Source organism: Amaranthus tricolor, chromosome 11 (assembly GCF_026212465.1).
Source record: "Amaranthus tricolor cultivar Red isolate AtriRed21 chromosome 11, ASM2621246v1, whole genome shotgun sequence".
Classification (NCBI taxonomy): Eukaryota; Viridiplantae; Streptophyta; class Magnoliopsida; order Caryophyllales; family Amaranthaceae; genus Amaranthus; species Amaranthus tricolor.
In genome coordinates, this window is record NC_080057.1 from 3,185,321 (window position 1) to 3,206,553 (window position 21,233).

A 21,233-nucleotide genomic window follows, 5' to 3' on the forward strand; every position below is an offset into this window, starting at 1 on the left:
CTTTAGTTGTTTGGATTTAGACTATTTTAAGGATGTAATTTGAACTTTGGATTTATTTCGATTTGGTTGTAATTTTCCTATATTTTGGACAGTTAAGACTTCCATTATATTGCTTTGGTTTGGTTCAAGTATTTTACTTGGATATTGGTTTGAACTTTAAGTAACCCCTTAATTGTGTTGGCAAAAGTAAGCTTCCGGTTGATTAATACTAAACTCCAGTTAGTGTTTACCTTCATAATTCGAGGCGGTTACAATGATCGAAAGGAAGCAATTTAGCGGAGCTAAGGGTGAAGATCCAAATCTTCACATCTTGGATTTTTGCCAATATTGCAACACCATTAGACAAGCTAGGGTCACGCAGGACCAATCAGGGAGATTCTTTTTCTCTTTTCTTTATGTGGTAAAGCTACATTATGGTACAAAGGATTGAATAGAACTGTACTTGGTATTACTGACTGGGAAACTCTTGTTTTGAATTTCTATAACAAATACTACCCTGTAGAGAGAACAACTTTGTTAAGGAGTAAGATCCTATTTCCTAAGAAGCAGATGAATCTTTATATGAAGCTGGGGAAAGATTCAAGAATTTGCAGAGAGAATGCCCCCATCATGGGCTAGTCCAGTGGTTGATAATGCAAGCTTTCTACAACGGGCTTGGATATAATTCAAGAATAATTTTGGACTCTAGCTCATAATAAAATCTTGGACAATCAAATTGCACAACTTTCCTCTGCTCTGCAAACTCGCCAGCAGGGAGCCCTACCATCGTAGCCGGTGCAACCTACAGATCACGTGAATACAATTATGCTGAGAAGTGGTTCAAATTACGATGGACCTTCTATGCCCAAAGATGATGAACCTATTATTACAAAAATTGCTAATCAGATTCTATTACATCAAATATTGTTGTTACTAACCCTGCAGGGCTCCAGAATAAAACTAACTCTTCTAATAATAAATTTCAGGGTAAAACTCAAGACAAGAGGAGAGATGTACAGAAACTAGTTATCAAACTACCATTTCCTAATAGACATCTCAGGAGTAAGTTAGATAAGCAGTTTGGTAATATAAGTTTCTGGAAGTCATCAAGAATTTGCAGGTAACGGTTCCTTTCATAGAATTAATTACTCAAGTTCCTGCATATTCTAAATTCATGAAAGAAATTTTGACCAGAAAAAGATCTATTAGTGAGGTAGAGTGTAACACCCCTGAATTTCCGACCCCTTTACGAAACCAAAACCGTAAAGGACGGGAGGAAATTTGGGTGTTACATAAAAGAAAGGAAAAGAATTTAATAACTGTTTAAATATTAACTTTAAAAAGGTGAGCGGAAATTTCGGTCGCATCTGCCCTAAAACTGTGCGCCTTTGTAGAAAAACAAAAGTTATTTAGAATCTAATAAAGTAAAGGCATCAACGGCCTATCAATACTAGGTCATGGCGGAATGATTCGTCGCCGACTTCTCAAATCAACATGCCAAGCATGGATCGTGGTTCCAGTGTCAACGCTTGCGTTTTAAAATGACTTGACTCCTTAAAACCATACAAAGTTATAAACTACGCAGCGAAAATACAAATATACAAGGGAGGGCACAAGGCCTCATAACAAAACATATACAACCAAAGTTTACAAAAGATAACAAGAGCTACAAAATCGAAAGATAGCGGCATGACACAAGTTATGCTTTGCCCTCATCACTCTCCCCCCCAAAGCAATGCAAAAGAAGCTCCAATACCTGCTACGCCTGTCTATGATCCTCCTGCTGCTCGACATTAGAACAAGGCCAATGCGTCATAGCAGGACGATCATAGAAAAAGATCAACAATCAAACATAACCACAAACACGTACACGTCAGTAATAATGAACTTATAATAATTAGAGTCACTGAACAAAACTATAGACAACGATATAGTATGGCAATAACGAGTCTACTCATCTGTTTAAACACCTCTATTTACTCATAAATTCCTCTTTCAAACTACTAATCTCTCGAAGTATATTCAAAGGTAATGGATCCTTTCTATATTTATGGCATAGTGACACGGCCAAGGGCGTTATCGGTCATCCGGCGCCCATGGCAAAGTATGAGCTCATGCCCTCTCCAGCTGACCCTCTCGGGTCCTACCTTTGGGAAAACTAACACACTGGGGTACTAAACCAGTGAAGAGGCCACCATATTGGGGTTTGCAAGGCCCTCATGGTAACACCTCGGTCAAGGGGCGGTATCGGCCATCCGGCGCCCAGTGATCCAAGCATGCTCATACCCCCTTACGGTGGTCCCGTCGAACCTCACCTAGGGGACTATTAAATCAACCAGACATAATCCAGTTGAGTCACGCCAACTAATCATAAATCAAGGCTCAATAAGTAGGAATCACGTTGATACCACACACAACCATGGTGCGTTCTCTACTATTTAGAATTCTGTTCTCATAGTCTCCAAATGCTTTCATTCTACTTGCCTATATCACTATTATGACTATTCGCTAGCATGGTTTACTTTCTGGCACTATATAATTCTAATACGATGCATATAATCATGAAATATGGATAATACTTTGAAATAATGAATATGATAATTAATTACGGCATGTACGTACCTGCAAGCGTCACTGCACGACCACAAGTTACAAAAAATCACCCAACTAAGGTTCTATTTTCCTCTTATGAATTGGAAGCCTATACAAGTTAGGAACAGAACTAGTAAGTTCCCTTAACTACTTTGTCATACCAGCTAAAAGCCAAAATAACCACTATCATCCATTCACGACAAGTTTTCAATTACTTCTAGCACGTACACAATCTCATTCCACTTAGCATAATCGCCAATTTAACAATAACACAAGTTTTTCCATCGACAAGGCATAAAAGGATTATGTCAAGTGTTTCATTACACCAACTAACTTTGAGTTATAACGGTTCACATCATCTTAATATAAAGCGATGATTCACACTTAATGTTGATGTAGTGCTAATATGATGACAAGGACGAATCTTAAAGTTATCACATCACAATATCATTTATTATATTCTCTAAGGTTAGAAAGAACTAAAATCAAGACATCATAACAAGTAACTTTAATAATTCCCAACAAGTTGACACTATGTTCATAGCCTTACTAATATCATTTAATTATAACTTCGATAACCTAACGAGAGTACTCGTAAACAACATTAATAATATCTTCTGCTTCAATAAGGTCAAATAAGACTACCATGCCCAACAAAACTCCTACATTCAACACTAATAAAAATTTCTCATGTACTAAGACGCCATCAAAATAGCACACAACCATTATTTTCATTCATACTTCAAACTCAAAGTCATGAATATGTTCAATTTATCAAACACACTCTTACCCACAAAAAGATTCAATGAAAGTAATACAAGCTTAACACTCTTCATTCATATTTCTAAAACCAAATTCATAAGTACATTCAAATCATCAATCCAATTCTCACCCATAACAAGATTCCATAATAATCATACAAAGTTCAACACTTTCCTCATAAACTTTATAAATTTCAATTAACAAGGTGACACAAGTAACAAGGTAGTCCTTGTTTCAGCAATCCTCTCATCCTCAAGGAAGATATCACGTTAGCCTGTAACCCTGAAGTGCCCTTGTTGTACTTTACCCTTTTTCCCTTAGGTCCCACAAGCCTCACTTCTTGTTTGTCGCACTCAACCTCTGCCTTGAAATGACCTAACCAATCCATCCCAAGAATGATGTCTAAATCATCCATATCGAGCTCATAAAAGTGGTAAACTTATATTTCACTTCTTGATATGGAGGAAGATTTGCAAATTCCAATTAAATTTGGTAGACCATTCCTTCATACTGCAGGGGCAATAATAAATGTGAAAAGTGGTAAACTTACGTTATGTGTAGGGGATGAAAATATTATTTTTAATTTACATAATACCCCCAAAAGCCCCATGTTGGAAGAAAAGTGCTATAATATTGATGTGGTTGATGTATATAATTTTCCTAATAAGCCCCAAGCTCTCGTTAGAGATCCCTTGGAGGCGGTATGTTGTGTTACATCTTTCACAGGAAAAGCCACTACATGGAAGGATGAAGTGGATGCTATAGAAAGGGCTCTTAATTGTGTAGGGCTTGGGTTTGAAGATGAACAAGTGGAGAAAAAGGAACAAATTGAGCAAAATCGGACTTAAAGTGTTGTAGGGCGTCCGACCGGGCGAGCACCCACCCGACCGGGCGCGAGAGGAAGTCTGTATACGAGAAAGTTCGTCCGACAGGGCGAGATGGCGCCCCACCGGGCGCGAGAGAAAAGAGGATTTTTGCCCAAAATTCGCCAGGCGAGCACCTGCCCGACCGGCGCGAGAGCGTGACAGCAAAACTGGCCAACTATATAACGCCATAACTTTTGCATTTCTTAACGGAATTTTACGTGTGACCTATCATTGGAAAGCTCTTCAAGTCTACTTTCCAATGCAATTAGAATCATTCCATTATCATTTGTGTAAAAAATTTATGCACGAAATAGTGAGCCTGGTTCATTTTTACCTCTTTTCCTACTAACATTTTATTTATTTCTTGTCCAGAATTGTACCAAGTTGATGCATTGCAATGCTTGGGATGGTGGTGGATAAGATTTTAATGATGACGGGTAGTCGCCTGGGTTACTTTATTCCCTTTGAGCCAATGAGGACATTGTTTGGTTTGGCTTAAGGGGAATTTCTTGTATATACAAGTACTCTTTCTTCCTTTTTCTTTTTATTTTCTTTGGTGTGCTTATTTTAGTCTTTTTTATTTCTTTACAGTTTAGATTTTATTGCTTTTCAAATAAAAAAAAAATTAAATACAAAAATACGATCTAATGAATTATGAATCATGCTTCCCTGTGCCCCTACATGAAAATTTTTCGAATTTGTTTTGATTCTTGGTTTATGATGATGAGTATTGTGGATAGATTAGCCATGATTTGATGTTTGATCGCTTGGATGCCCTAATATGAGTTAATTTTGCCCAACTCCTTGTGAATATAGTGCTTGACTAGTTGATTTGGTTAGGAATGTGTGTTAGTTCCTGGTATGTCAATGAAGTTGAGTATCGCTTTGCAAATTTGAGTAATGTTTGTATGACTCATTATTATGCACAATGAGGAGGACGAAGGCATTTGTTCTTTTAGGTAGCCTTCAGATGATATTAGATACATTTGTTCCCTTTTTGTTACCCATGTTGTTGCTTGTGCCCTTTCATTGTTTATTAAGCTGCATTACAAGCCTATTTAAGGCCCATCGGTTACTAGTCCCAAGCTTGGCTTTGGGGAGCTAATAGTGAGTGAGGTGAGGAAATTGTAGTGTGCACTTAATTTGCACAATGTGGGTGGATTTGAGAATTTATTTATTTGTTCTTATTTTTGTGGATTGAAAAATTATTGTTCAAAAAATTTCCAATGTGAGATAAAAAGGTAAAAAGAGAGCAAATGAAAAAAAATGTTTCAATGTTCAAGTGTTCTAATGAAGGTTGTTCAAAAGAAGGAAAAAAAAAGTCAAAAAAAATTCAAGAAAAAAAAAAAGAGTTCAAGATTGTTTGTTCACTCAAGTTCCATAGTGTTATATTTTGTATATATGAGTGATGTTGTAAGTATTGGAAAATTTGTGAAATATAATTGGATGTTTGGTAGAGTTGAGTTGTGTTGGAGATGATTTGGTTATTATTTAATTTTAACCTTGGATTTATTTATCAGGATTTTGGCTCCCTTAAACATGGCTTTACTCTCACATTTTCCCAAATTTATCCTACCTTTTACCCTAAGCCTTACATTACAAGTTTTTAAGACCTTCCGACCTTTGTGCATAGAGTTGTGTGAATGTGAAATTAGTTGTTTATCAATGCAAGGAATGATTTGATGTATTTCGAGTCGACTACTAGGTTGAGTGTATGTCTTTTAAACACACGAGTGCGTGAGTTGGGAGGGCATTGTTCACATAAGGGGTTGGATGGAGAACGATCGAGTACATCTTTTACTCGCCACATAAATGAGAGTTGAGTGCGTGAGCACTAGTCTTGAATTCCATATACACTTGTGGTTCACTCTACTTGACAATTGTTAGGGAGGATGAGTAGTTGGATGGATTTGATTGGTTGACTTTGATGCATATTTGTTGGATTTGTCTTGAATCGATTGTGCTTGATTTAAATTATTTTTGGGGTGAAGTTTTGATTTATTTATTCATTGCGTTGCTTAGGGACAAGCAAAGGTTTGGCTTGGGGGAGTTTGATAAGTCTATTATATATATATATATATATTTATTCCCCATCTTAATGGTCATAATTGTGTTTATTTAAGCTCTACGGAGCTACTTCTGTTACTAATATGCGTTTTCTAGTGTTTTCGTAGATTTGGTATTGTTTTATAGGAAATTGCAGATTTGGAGCATTTTCCTGGATTTGTTGGAGCCACTACGAGCATTGGAATAAGGTCACGTTTATATGACCACCTTTCGAGGCCCAGGACCGGTTGGAGTCATCAAATCGGTGATTAAGGGCCCGACAAAGAAGAAGAGTCCGTGGCAATGGACCATGTATTCAGAACCCAAAGAGGAAATGCGAATTGGGCTAAGAAACAGCCCAATTGAAGAAGTCCAAGCTTGCCCGGGAGCTCGCCCGGCAGGGCGAGACCTCACCCGAAGGCATGACCGGCAGGGCGAGCCCTCGCCCGAAGGCGCGCCCGACCAGGCGAGATGTCGCCCGACAGGACGCGTGTTTCTAAAGGAGTTTAAAGATATAATATGTTTTATCTTTTTAGCCAAAGTATAAATATGATTTATTTTAGGAAGTTACGGACGTTTTTTCACTCTTTTTTACTCAAATAATGAATTATTATTAGTTTAAGCTTTTGTTAATACTCACACTTTCTCTCTCTACACTTTCTCTCTTTACACCTTTTCTCTTTACACTCTTGAGTTTTATGCAATTCATTATTTCCATTAATTTTGGTAACGATTTCTTCCCTCTTTACTTTCAGTAATTGAATTGCTTTGATTTAATTATGTATTGCTTTATAGCTTTGATTAATGGAGATTTAATTATGTGTGAGTAGTTTAATTCTAGGTTCTGGGGATCCATAAATAATATGAAGGGGTAATTTATTATTGTTGATTGTTAATGCTTTGGTTCATTTCCTATTGATTGATTTACTGCTATGCAATTGGATTAGCGCTGGTTTAATTGTATGAGTTATGCAGTATTGATTCGAGATTCGAGAGATGAGAATTGATGTTTAGGCTTAGTTTCAATAGGCAGATTAATTTATAAATGGTTAAGTCAAGATTCGAGAGATGCGATTTAATACCGATAGATTAATTTTGTGATTGTAATACGTAGCAAAAGCCCTTTATGATCTGATTAATTGATGCATTGATAATTGATTGTTGTGTTTTACCGTGGAATATTATTATGTAAGAGGAGCCGGAAGCACAAGTGCCAATTGATGCTGATCAAGCTGAACCTAGGCAACCTAAAGACGCTCCTCCATCCGGCCAGGGCCAGACGTCGCCCCCTTAGCAGAAATGAACTTTTCTTTGTTTCCGGCCTATGTGCCGAGTATTTTAATGTATTTTCTTCTTTCCCCAGACGTAGTTCCAGCTGACAATTATTCCTGGTTTTTTAGCTAAGTTTTGATACAATTTGCTGACTGTGTCGGTTTTGCTATACTTGCCCTTGACATATTTGCTTCAATTTTTTCAACTTTTGCAATTCTTGAATATGCACGAATATTTTTGCAAAGTAACCTTGCACATGCGGTTTACCGGATGCATTGGCTTTATCTGCCCCTAGACGGTTGTTTTCTTGGTAATTGCCCCACCCCAAGCAGGCAGTCGTCCAACAAGCATCCAGACGAAAAGTCAAACGGTCATTGACCGCATCTTAAGAAATCTTTCACCTATATTTCTAAGTTGGAATAGCAGACGATTTTGGCTAGGCTCCAACCTATATTATTCGATCAACCGGCTGTGAATTAACACTTAAGATAATCAATCTTTGCCGATTGTTTAATAGCAAGCGGCCATTGGCCGTGTGTAGGTGCCATAACCAAGTTATGCTTTAGCTGCTAATGTTTTGACTTAGCTTAAATCTTCAATTGTAACCATTTGTATTGCTTTTGAGCAATGACCGGTTATATCCAACCAAGATACCAATTATAGTTTGTATTGCTTTTGAGCAACGATCGGTTATATCCAGGTCTCAATTGATCATTCAAACGACTATGAGTTATCTTTAACCTAGACAGTCGGTTAAAGCCGTTTGTGTTGTAATTTGTAAAACAATGTACCACCCTAATGGTAGATGCTCTCTTCGACGAATTCACCCGAATGGGTGTTGCCGGTTGCCAGCTCATGTTGGAGCAAGGGGCGGTTTGAAGGTTATCTGACCATTGGCCTCATAAATAGCTTCTAAGTTTTTGGACTTAGCTTATATCTACTCATGTAGGACAGACATAAAATTTTACATGCCCGTTTGTGCATTGCATAGAAGGTACTTATACAAAAAACAATAAATATGTGAAAATAAAGCATCTTCTTATTAATAAACTCTATTTACGAAAAATTTACAAGTCTTAGAAATAGTAATTTTTTAAGTTATCTACATTCCAAGTTCTGGCTAGCTGCCTGCCATCTGGAGTTTCCAGGCAGTAGGTGCCGCCTCTCACTTCTTCATAGATCCGGTAGGGACCATCCCAATTAGGAGTCAACTTTCCTTGCTCATTGGCCCTACTAGTTGCCTCCATTTTTTGTAACACAAAGTCCCCCACTTTCAAGGGTCGTTTGTGTACTCTTTTGTTTTAGGCTCTTGTCATTCTCAGACAGTAAATCTCATGACGCAAGGCGACATTGCCCCTATGCTCTAGGAGTGAGTCCAATGCTAGCCGCATGGCCTCCCAATTAGCCTCTTCGTCATAGAGCATGATTCAAAGTGTTGGCTCATAATGCTCAATAGGAAGAACGACTTCAGTGCCGTAGGTCATGAGAAATGAGGTTTTGTCGGTTGCCCCTTTTTCAGTTGTTTTGATGGCCGATAGAGCATGAGGCAACTCATCTGCTCATAAACTGCCAACCCTTTCAATTTTCTTCTTGATGCCGTCTGAGATTAGCTTGTTGAAGGCTTCAACTTGGCTGTTTGCTTAGGGACGACCGACTGATGCAAAATAATGTAAGATCCCTTGATCTCTCAACCAATTTTTGAGGGTAGGCGTCTCAAACTGAGGGCCATTGTTAAAGACCATAGACATAGCTACCCCAAACCGGGTGATAATATTCCTCCAAATGAAGGAGATGACATCCTTTTTCTTTATGCCCTTGACTGCCTCTGCTTTTACCCTTTAAGTGAAATAATCAACGGCAACTAGAATGTACCTCCGCCCGCCTGTAGCAGGCGTATATGGACCCAAAATGTCCATGCCCTATTTGGCGAATGGCACTAGGCTGTAAATAAGCGTCAGATCAGTAGCCGGACGGTGTATGAGTTTGCCGATTTTTGACACTTATCACACTTCTTCACTATTTCCATGGCATCTGCCTCAAGAGTGGGCCAAAAGTAGCCTTTCCGTCTGGCCCTCCTAGCTAGAGTCCTGCTGCCTATATGCGATGCACAAAAGCCCGAGTGCAGATCCTCTAGAACCTCTTTCCCCCTTTATGGGGTGATACATTTAAGCAGCGGCTAGAGGTAACCCTTCTTGAAGAGTGCTCCATTGTGAGTCTCAAAACTTACGGCCCATTTTTTCAGAGCAACCGCTTCTAAGTATGCATCCGGCAGAGTGTCATCTGCAAGGTAAGCCCGGATGCTATCCATCCAGGTTGAGCTTTGGTGAAGAATTTCAATGGGATCATGCTCGATACTTCTTTTTTCCATGACTTCCCAAAAGACTGACCTAGGCGCATCACAGGAGGCGGATGATGATAATTTAGAGAGAGCATCCGCCTGATTGTTTTCTGAGCTGGGCACTTGACTTAGATGAAATTCATCAAGTGTCCCGGCCTCATCTTTGACCACCTGAAGATATTTGATCATAGCTGGACGCATGGCCTTATAGTCACCATGGTATTGGCTAACAATCAACTGTGAATCAGAGCAGGCATTAACCTTTCTTGCCCCTGCTTCCTTACATATGCGGATATTGGCTAGTAGGGCGTCATATTCCGCCTCATTATTCGAGGCTTGAAACTTGAACCGTAGTGCATATTCATACTTGTCCTCTTTCGGAGACTGGCATATTATCCCTGCACTACAACCGTTCATAGTAGAGCTCCCGTCTACGTACACTTTCCAAACCTGGTCAAGATTTTCCGGCTTAGCCGGCCTTGACATCTCGACAATGAAGTCGGCGAACGCCTGACCTTTCACTGCCTTCCTAGGTTTGAAAGTGATTTCAAGACTTTGCATTTCAATAGCCCATTTGAGCATCCTGCCGGATAACTCCAAAGTTGTCATTGGCCGCTTGAGCGGTTGGTTTGTATAAACAACAACCGGATGTGCCCAGAAGTAAGGTTTCAACTTCTTGATTGCCATGAACAGAGCAGGGCCAAAATTTTCAACCATGGGGTACCGTAGTTCAGCATTTCGGAGAACATGGCTAATGAAAAGGACCGGGAGCTGCACACCTTCTCTCTCCACAAAGAGAACAACACTGAGGGCATGGTCTGAGACGGCTAAGTACATGTAAAGCACCTCCTGTGGTAGAGGACTAACAAGCCTTGGCAATGAATGCAAGTGCTCTTTCAATTTCTGAAATGCCGCCTCAGCATCCCCCCCATTCATATCTTGTCTTCTTTTTGATTGCTTGGAAAAAATAGAGGCACTTGTCACTTGACCGGCCGAGGAATCTCCCCAATGTCGCTAGACAACCGGTTAGTTTTTGAACTTCTTTGATAGTGCGGGGTGACTTCATGTCAATTACCGCCTGTACCTTTTCTGGATTGGCCTCTATCCCCCTTTGCAATAAAAAATCCGAGAAACTTCCCAGACTCAACACTAAAGACACACTTCTTGGGATTGAGCATGACCTTGTGCCGCCTAAGGGTGGTGAATGTTTCTCGCAGGTCAGCGAGGTGATCCATTGCTTGGATTTCACTATCATGTCATCAATGTACGCCTCTGCATTCCTCCTAATTTGATTAATGAAGATCGTATTAATCATGCATTGGAAAGTAGCAGGCGCATTCTTCAAGCCAAACAACATCACAGTATAACAGAATAACCCTTGATCAGTGAAGAATGCCGTCTTCTCTTGATCTTTTTTCCACAAGGGTATTTGATGAAAGCCTGAGTAGGCGTCCATGAAGCTCATCAAAGGCATGGCCGGCTGTAGAGTCGACCAGACGGCGATCTTTGGAAGTGGATAACTATCCTTTGGACATGCCTTGTTCAGATCTGTGTAACCAACACACATGCGCTAGGTACCATTCGGCTTTTTAACAAGAACAACATTTGCTACCCAATCCGGGTAGTAACATTGCCGAATGAACCCGACATCCATCAGCTTCTTTACCTCGGCGGCTGCCACCTCAGATCTCTCCTCACCGTGATTTCTTTTATTTTGCCTAACAAGCTTCTTTTTTGGATCCACGACGAGTTTGTGGGCAGCGAAATTCAGGCTGACACCTGACATCTCTTCCACTTCAAAGGCAAAGATGTCTTTGAATTCTTTTAGCAGTTGGTGCAAGTCTGCATCCAACTTTGCAAAAGCAGCCGTCCCTACCTTAACAGTTCGCTTCGGACGTGTATCGTCTAGAGGGATGTCAATATGTTCACCAGCCGGCTGGGGACGGAGATCATCTGACCGTTCCCCGATCAGTGATTGTTATTGCTTTTCTTTTTTGACGGCCACCAACTGGTCCGCCTTTCTCTTTTTGCCGGCTTCCTTTAGAGCAGGCGCTACTTCCTTGAATTCATCAAGGTCAATGGGTTCTTCACCTTGGCCGGATGCGACCATAGTAGGCTTGACATCTGAGAGATAACAACCCCTTGCCGTCTTCTGATCCCCACTCAAGGAACTCACTGACCCATCATCCCTCTCAAATTTCAGCAGCATGAGGGATGAGATGATGACTACCTTGGACTCGTTGAGGGTTGGACGACCCAAAATCAGATTGTAGGCGGTTAATTCCTCAACCACCAAGAACTTGACAACCCATATGGCATCGTTCCCCCTTCTCTCCTAGCCGGATGGGTAGGTGATATGTTCATTTTATATAGTGATTTACCCCCGTCCTTTGGTCATTTTTAGGAGTATTATTGGCTCTTCAGCGCCACTTTTATGACTAATATGCGTTTTCTATTGTTTTCGTAGTTGTGGTATTATTTTACAGGAAATTGCAGATTTAGAGCATTTTCCTCGGACTTAGTTGAGCCACTACGAGCATTGGAGAATTATGATCGTATTTCATAGCCCAAGACCGGTTGGAGTCATCAAACCGGTGATTAAGGGCTCGCTGAAGTAAAGAAGTGCTTGAGGCAATGTACCGTGTTTCAAGACTTAAGAGGAAATTAATTCGGGCTAAGAAAATAGCCCTAAAGAATAGCCCAAGTGAAGGTTCCATTCGCCCAAAGGCTCGCCCGACCGTGTAAGCCCTCGCCTTGAGGCGCGCCCGGCCGGGCGAGGCATATAGGAGAAAAAGAAGCTTTGCCCTGACACGCTCCCGACCGGGCACGAATGAAGCAAAAAGAGTAAAAATGGCGAGCCCGGCCGGGCAAAGCTCCACCTGACCAGGCACGTGTTTATGAAGAGTTTTAGGATTTTATTTGTTTTATCTTTTTAGCCTAGGTAAAAATACTTTTTGTTTTAGGATGTTAAGCACATTTTTACACTCTTTACTCAATTTTGGATTTAGTTTTAAGCTTTTGTTAATACTTTTACTTTCTCTCTCTACACTCTTGAGATTTATACAATTCATCATTTCAGTTTATTTTGGTAACGATTTCTTCCCTTTTATTTTCAGTAATTTTATTGCTTAGATTAATTATGTCTTGCTTAATTGTTTTGATTAGTTTAGATTTAATTATGTGTGAGTAGTTTAATTCTAGGGTTATGGGGATCCATAAATAATATGAAGGGGTAATTTATTATTGTTAATTGTTAATGCTTTGGTTGATTTCCTATTGATTGATTTAATGCTATGCAATTAGATTAGGCTTGGTTTAATTGTATGAGTTATGCAATATTGATTCGAGATTCGAGAGATGAGAATTGATGTTTAGGCTTAGTTTCAATGGGCAGGTTACTTATAAATGGTTAAGTCAAGATTCAAGAGATGCGATTTAATACCTGTAGAGTAATTCTGTGATTGTAATACGTAGCAAAAGCCCTTTATGATCTGATTAATTGATGCATTGATAATTGATTGTTGTGTTCTATCGTGGAATATTATTTATTGGTGAACCTATACCCTAGGCCTTTTATTATTGATTTCCTCCCATAGTTTAATTATTTTCCATCAGTTTAATTCTCATTAAAGAACAATTCTGTTACTTGATAATTTAGATTATATTAATTGATTAGGAACAGAAAGACTTGTTTCCCTGTGGATTCGACCCTACTTCCCTATCTATTTTAGTTAGTGGTTTTAGGAATTACTTTTGATTAGGTGATATGGCTTTAGCATGTCAAAATTTGGCGCTGTTGCCAGGGAATTGGTTTTATTTTTATTTCTGATTATTTTTGTAGTCTAGATTATTTTCTTTAGTCTCAGAGAACACAAGTTCTTTGGGACAGTTTCTCATACTTGTTTGTTTAAATCTATGTTTATGCCCAGGAGTTCTAGATCATGTTATGTCCCATTCGATCCTGAAATCGAACGTTCTTTTCATAGACAGAAGAACCTTTTTAGAGAAGTACGAGCTACTTTCGAGGGTATCACACCTTTGGAACCCCCATCTGATTCTAGTGATATAGAAGTTTCTTTAGAACTAGAATCAGAGATGACGGCTAAACCACCTCGTCAGGTCAACGATTATTCGCAACTGTCCTTGGAAGATTTTCCACACCTTGCCCCTACACCCGATCTCGACGGAGTACAATTCGAGATTTAACCCCAGTTTATTACCATGTCGAAAGGAAGCAATTTAGCGGAGCTAAGGGTGAAGATCTAAATCTTCACATTTTGGATGTTTGCCAATACTGCAATACTATTAGGCAAGCTGGGGTCACGCAGGACCAAATTATGGAGATTCTTTTTCCCTTTTATTTATGTGGTAAAGCTAAATTGTGGTACAATGGTTTGAATAGAACTGCACTTGGTATTATTAACTGGGATTCTTTTCCTTTAAATTTCTATAATAAATATTACCCTGCAGAGAGGACAGCTTTATTAAGGAGTTCAATCCAAAATTTTGTCGAAGAAGCTGATGAAAGTCTATATGAAGCTTGGGAAAGGTTTAAGGATTTGTAGAGAGAATGTCCCCATCATGGATTGGCGCAGTGGCAGATAATCCAAGCCTTCTACAACGGGATTTGAAATACATCTAGATCAATACTTGACTCAGCAGCCAATGGAAGATTTATGAATCTCCAAGAAGACTTAGCAGGAACAATTATTGAAGAGATGGCTATTCATAATTCCCAATGTGGGAATCCTAGAGGTTTTACAAACAAGGGGAAACATAATGTCGATTCAGTATCCTTTTTGCAAGCTCAATTAACCTGTATTTGCCAAAAATTAGATAACATTAGTACTGCTATTCCTACTTCTTTAGCTAATGTTCCTGCTGTCAATAATACTAATGATACTTTTTGTGAAAATTGTGGATTTGTAGGTCATTGGGCACAAGATAGTAGGAGTTCCATGGAGCAAGTTAATGACTTCCAAACCTACAGGCAAAATAACCCATACTCCAACACTTATAATCATGGTCTCCGGAACCATCCAAATCTTTCTTACCAGAGTAGAAATGTTCAAAACCCTCCACCTCCACAACAACCACAACAAGCACCACAACAACCACAACAAAAATATTATCAACCACCCAACAAAAGGACCCAACTGCAAACTCCACCTCCACCAACTGACCCTGCCTTGTCAGAAATTAAAACTATGTTGGCTAGTATGCAAAAGCATATGCAGAGTAGGGATGCACAAATTGATTCGATTTTAGCTCACAATAAAATTATAGATAATCAAATTGCAGAACTTTCCTCTACTCTACAAACTCGCCAGCAGGGAGCCCTACCATCGCAACCACATTAACCTATTGATTTTGTTATACCAAATGATTTTGTTACTGACCCTATAGGACTCCAGAGTAAAACTAACATTTCTGATAATACATTGCAAGGTACAACTCCCAAGAAAATTACAACCCAAGACAAGAGTGGAGATGTACAGAAACCAGTTATCAAACTACCATTCTATGTTGGATAAGCAGTTTGGTAAGTTTCTGGAGGTGGTGAAAAACTTACAGGTAACAGTTCCTTTCATAGAGTAAATTACACAAGTTCCTGCATATGCTAAATTTATGAAAGATATTTTGGCTAGGAAGAGAGCCTTTAATGAGGTAGAGACTGTAGCTTTTACAGAGGAATGTATTGCTTTATTACAAAATATATCTCCACCTAAATTAAAGGATCCTGGTAGTTTTTCTATTCCCTGCCATATTGGAAATGTCTTCATTGATAAAGCATTATGTGATTTGGGTGCTAGTGTTGGTGTTATGCCATCGTCTGTGTGTTCAAAGCTTAATATGGGTGATTTAAAAGTTACTAACATTACCTTGCAAATGGCAAACCGTTCTGTTAAATACCCTTTAGGTATTGTAGAAGATTTCCTTGTTAGAGTTGGTAAAATTTTTATCCCTGTTGATTTGTTGTTTTAGACATGGCCGAAGATACACAAATTCTAATAATGTTAGGTCGACCTTTCCTCCACACTGCAGGAGCCATTATTGATGTAAAAAATGGAAAACTAACTTTATCTGTCGGAGATGATAATATCACTTTTAATTTAGGGAAAGTTTTGAAAGGTCCTATGTCAGAGGAAAATTGTTGTAGTATTGATGTGATTGATGTTATTTGTGAAGATAGCTTAACACAGGTCCTTACGAGGGATCCCTTGGAGGAAGTACTTTGTGGTGATTTTGGTACAGGTGAAGCTGGTATTTGGAGCAGTGAGGTGGATGTTATAGAGAAGGCTCTCGCACTTCAAGAGCTTGACTCTAAGGAGAGCAAGAAGGTAGTAAAATTAGTTCACGAATCAAAACCTGCAGAGGTTAAGAAACCCGAACTAAAACCTCTCCCTTCTCATTTAAAATATGTATTTCTTGATGAGCACGAATTGCATCCTGTGATCATTAGTACTGCAATTGATGACCCATAAACTTCCTAACTTCTTAAGGTTCTTCGAACCCACAAAAAAGCAATTGGGTACAGTATTGATGATCTCAAGGGTATTAGCCTTAATTTTTGTATGCACAGGATACATTTAGAGGACAATCACAAGCCATGTATTCAACCCTAGAGAAGGTTGAATCCTAACATGCAGGAAGTAGTTAAGAAAGAGGTTATGAAATTACTTGATGCAGGTATTATCTATCCTATTTCTGAGTCAAAGTGGGTGAGTCCTATACAGGTAGTTCCTAAAAAGGGTAGGATGACTGTGATTAAAAACAATAACAATGAAATGATCCCCACTAAAACTGTAACAGGGTGGCGTATGTGCATTGATTATCGTAGAATAAATATTGCCACCAAGAAAGATCACATCCCTTTCCCTTTTATTGATCAAATGTCAGAAAGGTTAGCTAATCATAAATTCTTTTGCTATCTAGATAGGTACTCGAGATTTTTCCAAATTCCGATTCACCCTGAAGATCAGGAAAAAACCACATTTACATGCTCTTATGGTACTTTTGCATATCGTAGGATGCCCTTTGGTCTATGTAATGCCCCCGCTACTTTTCAACGATGCATGATGAGTATCTTTTCTGAGTTCATAGAGTCTATCATGGAAGTCTTTATGGATGATTTTAGTGTATGGGTCTTCATTTGATGCATGTCTAGCTAATCTCACTAAATTTTAAAAAGATGTGAAGATTGCAATTTGGTCCTTAATTGGGAAAAATGTCACTTTATGGTGACAGAAGGAGTAGTCCTTGGTCATAATGTGTCTGATAAGGTTATACAAGTAGATAAAGCTAAGGTTATTGTGATTGAGCAATTACCTCCACCAGTTAATGTTAAGGGGGTTAGAAGTTTCTTAGGTCATGCGGGGTTTTATCGTCGTTTTTTCAAAGATTTTCTAAAATTGCTAAAACACTAACTCGGCTTTTACTTAAGGATGACCCATTTGATTTTAATGATGAGTGTCTTGAGGCTTTTAATAGGATTAAGCAAGCTTTGATATCGGCACCTATCATATGTGCACCCGATTGGAATCTTCCTTTCAAGATCTTTGTGTGATGCCAGTGATTTTGCAGTAGGAGTCGTGCTAGGACAAAGAAAGAACAAAGTTTTGCATGCTATTTATTTCGCAAGTAAAACTTTGGATGAAGCCCAAGTTAATTATGCCACCACGGAGAAGGAGTTTCTTGCTGTGATTTATGCTTTAGAAAAATTTAGATCATATCTAGTTGGTTCTAAAATTGTTTTTTCACTGATCATGCAGCTCTGAAATATCTTATAGCTAAGGCGGAAACGAAGCCTAGGCTCCTCCGTTGGGTTCTCTTGCTCCAGGATTTCAATGTGGATCTTAAAGACAGAAAGGGAGCAGAGAATGTTTTTGTAGATCACTTGTCAAGGATCAGGTATGATGAGGGAAAGGATTCTCTTCCTATTGATGATTCTTTCCCCGATGACCGCCTGTTTACAGTTGTAGAGCAACACCCTTGGTATGTAGATTATGCTAATTATTTGGTGGGTGGTACTCTACCTCCTAATATGTCCTACCAACAGAAAAAGAGGTTTCTTTATGATGTAAAACATTATTTTTGGGATGATCCTTTTTTGTTTCGTGAGTGTGCAGATGGACTATTTCGCAGGTGTGTTCCAGGATGGGAAATCTACGGTGTACTTACAAGATGTCACAACTCACCATATGGTGGACATCATGGTCCCACCAAGACGGTTGCAAAAATCAAGGAGTCGGGTTTCTATTGGCCCACCATGTTTAAGGATTCTCACTCCTTTGTTCAAGCTTGTGACTCTTGCCAAAGGATTGGAAACATCTCGCGGGGGCATGAGATGCCTCAAACTGGTATTTTAGAAGTTGAAATTTTTGATGTTGGGGTGTTGATTATATGGGACCTTTTCCCTCCTCAAAAGGGAATCAATATATCCTTGTCGCCGTTGATTATGTATCTAAGTGGGTTGAAGCCATTGCCACACCCACCAATGATGCCAAGGTAGACTAATTGCTTTGAATTGATTGATGGTGTAAGGAAACTCTTTTTTATAATGAGGTTGATAATGGAGAAGGGCGATCTTATAGGTCCTCCTTAATGGTGTCCTAGTTTTATTTTTTATTTTTTATTTTTTAAAATAAACTATGAAACCATCCTAGCCAAAGCCTTTAAAAGGGCCTATGAAAAAGTTAGACCTGGAAGGGCCTAAAAGGAATTTTAATTGAAAATTTTGGAGCATATTTTACAATTTAGAGGAGTTAAATAGGGTGGAGGAGGTAGCTAAGAACACTAGTGGAAAAAAACGTATTTGCTGCTAAACATTTGCTGTGATTTTTAATATACGCAGCAATACACTAATCAAATGCTGCGGTTTTCAACATCCCCGCAGCATTTAAGCATACATTAAGCATAGAATACACTCAAATGCTGCGGTTCTTAGTGAACCGCAGCAAATAACATCATCAAATGCTGCGGTTCTTAGAGAACCGCAGCAAATAACACCCTTAAATGCTGCAGTTCTTGGTGAACCGCAGCAAATAACCCTTTTTTTTTTCTTTTCAAAACCCGCCTTTTATAACGTTAACTTACACGAGAATTTTCATGTTATTGTCGAAAACCGCTGCTGCTACTGTACCATTGTCTTCTTCAAGTTCTCATTCCCTTGTCTTCTTCAAGTTCCATTCCTCTTCAATTTCGCATACACGAAAAACCCACACGGTTCTTCAAGTTCGTTAATTACATTCTTCTTCAAGTTCCTTCTTCTTGTTCAAGTAAGTTCTTTAAACCCAATTCAATATAAACCCACGACAATTCAATATAAACCCACGAAATTTCAACGTATTGTTGAGTTTTCTTGTTTTAATCTATTACATTTCAACCCACCATTGTTGCTTTTCCTTCAAAAACTCACGAAACCCACGAATTTAGGGCTAACTCTTCATCTTCAAAATCACGCTGCTGCTACTGTTGGAAATTCATCTTTGGTCTTGTTCATCTTCAAAACCCATGAAATTAAGGTATTATTTCTCATTTTAATTTGTTAAGCATTTAAGTTTTGCAAGATATTCATGAAAACACTCGAAAATTAGGGCAACTGTGTGTATATTAATGTTGTTCCTCTGTTTTTGTTGTAGATGTTATAACCCACGAAATCAAGTTTATTATATTCGTTTTACTAATTTGCAAGTTCATATCTTTATTGTTTAACAAGTAATTTAGTAATTTAGTGCTAAAGATATCATTTTATTTATGAATATTACATTATTCAAGTTTATGTTATTAGTTTGTTAAATATTTGTGATATTTGTTAAAAATGTGGTTTGTTGTTAATTGTTATACTTATTAGAATTAGAAATAAGTATATATGTTAAAAGTTGTGTATTAATTATGTTTTGAATTAATTAATCACACTAATTAGGATGACAAAAGATCGTTCTTGGATGTATGGAAGCATTGAATCGTCAAAATTTATTGATGGCGTATTAGAATTTTGTAGTATTGCAGTTGAACATCAAGTTAGGATGGGGGGAGTTGGTTTTTATTGCCCATGTGTCACATGTGGAAATGTATCAAAGATAGATAGTGTTGATATCCTTAGGGAGCACATACTTCGACGTGGGTTTAGGCCTCAATATCATGATTGGGTTTGGCATCGTGAGGAGGGAGTTTACAAAGAGAAAAATGTTGTTGTGGACGTCAATAATGTGGCTGATGTCAATGAGGATGTAGTAGATCATGTTGATGGGTATGAGACGGATGAAGAGAATGTCGATGAGGATGTGGATCGTGTTGATGAGATGATGGAGGGAGTCGAGGATGAGTTAGGAAAACGTCCTCGTGTTTTTGACTTGTTGACAGAGGCTTCTCAAAAGCCTTTGTACCCTGGATGTACAAAGTTCACCAAACTAACAGCAGTGCTGACAATTTTCAACATTAAGTCAAAGTTCAGTTGGAGTGACGCTAGTTTCTCAATGTTATTAGAAGCGTTAGGTGAGATGCTTCCTGAGGGAAATGAACTTCCAAAGTTGACATATTATGCCAAAAAGCTCATGTGTCCTTTCGGCTTAGAGTACCAGAAGATTCATGCGTGTTCGAATGATCGTGTGTTGTATCGGAATGAAAACGAGAACTTAGAAGAGTGTCCTAGGTGTGGGTTATCGCGCTACAAGCGTAAAGGGGCTCGGGATGCTAAAGGGCCCCCGGCTAAGGTATTGTGGTATCTTCCAATAATACTTAGATTCAAGCGCTTGTTTTTCATAAAGAAAGATGCGTTAAATTTGAGGTGGCATGCAGATAGGGTGAAGAAAGGTCACTTGCTCACACATCCATCTGATTCTCCGGAGTGGAAGAGTATTGAAAGGTTACATAAGACTTTTGGGGATGAGGTTTGTAATTTAAGGCTCGGACTGTGTACGGATGGAATGAACCCATTCGGAAATCTTAGTTCTCAACATAGTACTTGGCCGATGCTGTTAGTGATCTATAATTTGCCACCTTGGTTGTGTATGAAGCGTAAGTACATTATGCTTTCGCTTCTTATCTCGGGTCCTAAACAACCTGGCAATAACATAGATGTATACCTTGCGCCTCTCGTTGAGGATTTGAGAAAGATGTGGGATGAAGGTGTTTTCGTGTTTGATGCATATGCTAATGAGGAGTTCACCTTGCGTGCAATGCTTTTATGCACCGTTAATGATTTTCCGGCATATGGCAACTTATCGGGGTATAAGAACAAAGGGAAGAAAGCATGCCCAATATGTATCGATGACATGGAATCCACGTGGATTCCTAAGTGCAAACACGTATTCATGCACCATCGAAAGTTCCTCCCACGAGATCACCAATACCGTAAGAAGAAGAAGATGTTCAAC

At 38.9% G+C, this 21,233-nt stretch overlaps 1 protein-coding gene and 1 pseudogene across 1 annotated transcript; one reads left to right on the forward strand and one right to left on the reverse strand.

The window, feature by feature from the left end:
* Positions 1-14,350: 14,350 nt before the first annotated feature.
* On the reverse strand, positions 14,351-14,443 carry LOC130827986 (small nucleolar RNA R71; annotated as a pseudogene).
* Positions 14,444-15,345: 902 nt separating this feature from the next.
* LOC130826460 (uncharacterized) lies at positions 15,346-16,340 on the forward strand. Its single transcript, XM_057692048.1, has 3 exons — positions 15,346-15,449; positions 15,504-15,775; positions 15,841-16,340. The coding sequence occupies exons 1-3, from the start codon at positions 15,346-15,348 to the stop codon at positions 16,338-16,340; spliced, it is 876 nt and encodes a 291-aa protein (XP_057548031.1).
* Positions 16,341-21,233: the final 4,893 nt, after the last annotated feature.

Bases quoted from the DNA above. Each gene is read 5' to 3' on its own strand.
- LOC130826460 (XM_057692048.1), top strand. From the start codon at position 15,346: ATGTACAGAAACCAGTTATCAAACTACCATTCTATGTTGGATAAGCAG. The intron at 15,450-15,503 runs GTAAATTACACA...TATTTTGGCTAG, and splicing joins GTAACAGTTCCTTTCATAGA to GAAGAGAGCCTTTAATGAGG. The intron at 15,776-15,840 runs GTATTGTAGAAG...TTGTTGTTTTAG, and splicing joins TTCTGTTAAATACCCTTTAG to ACATGGCCGAAGATACACAA.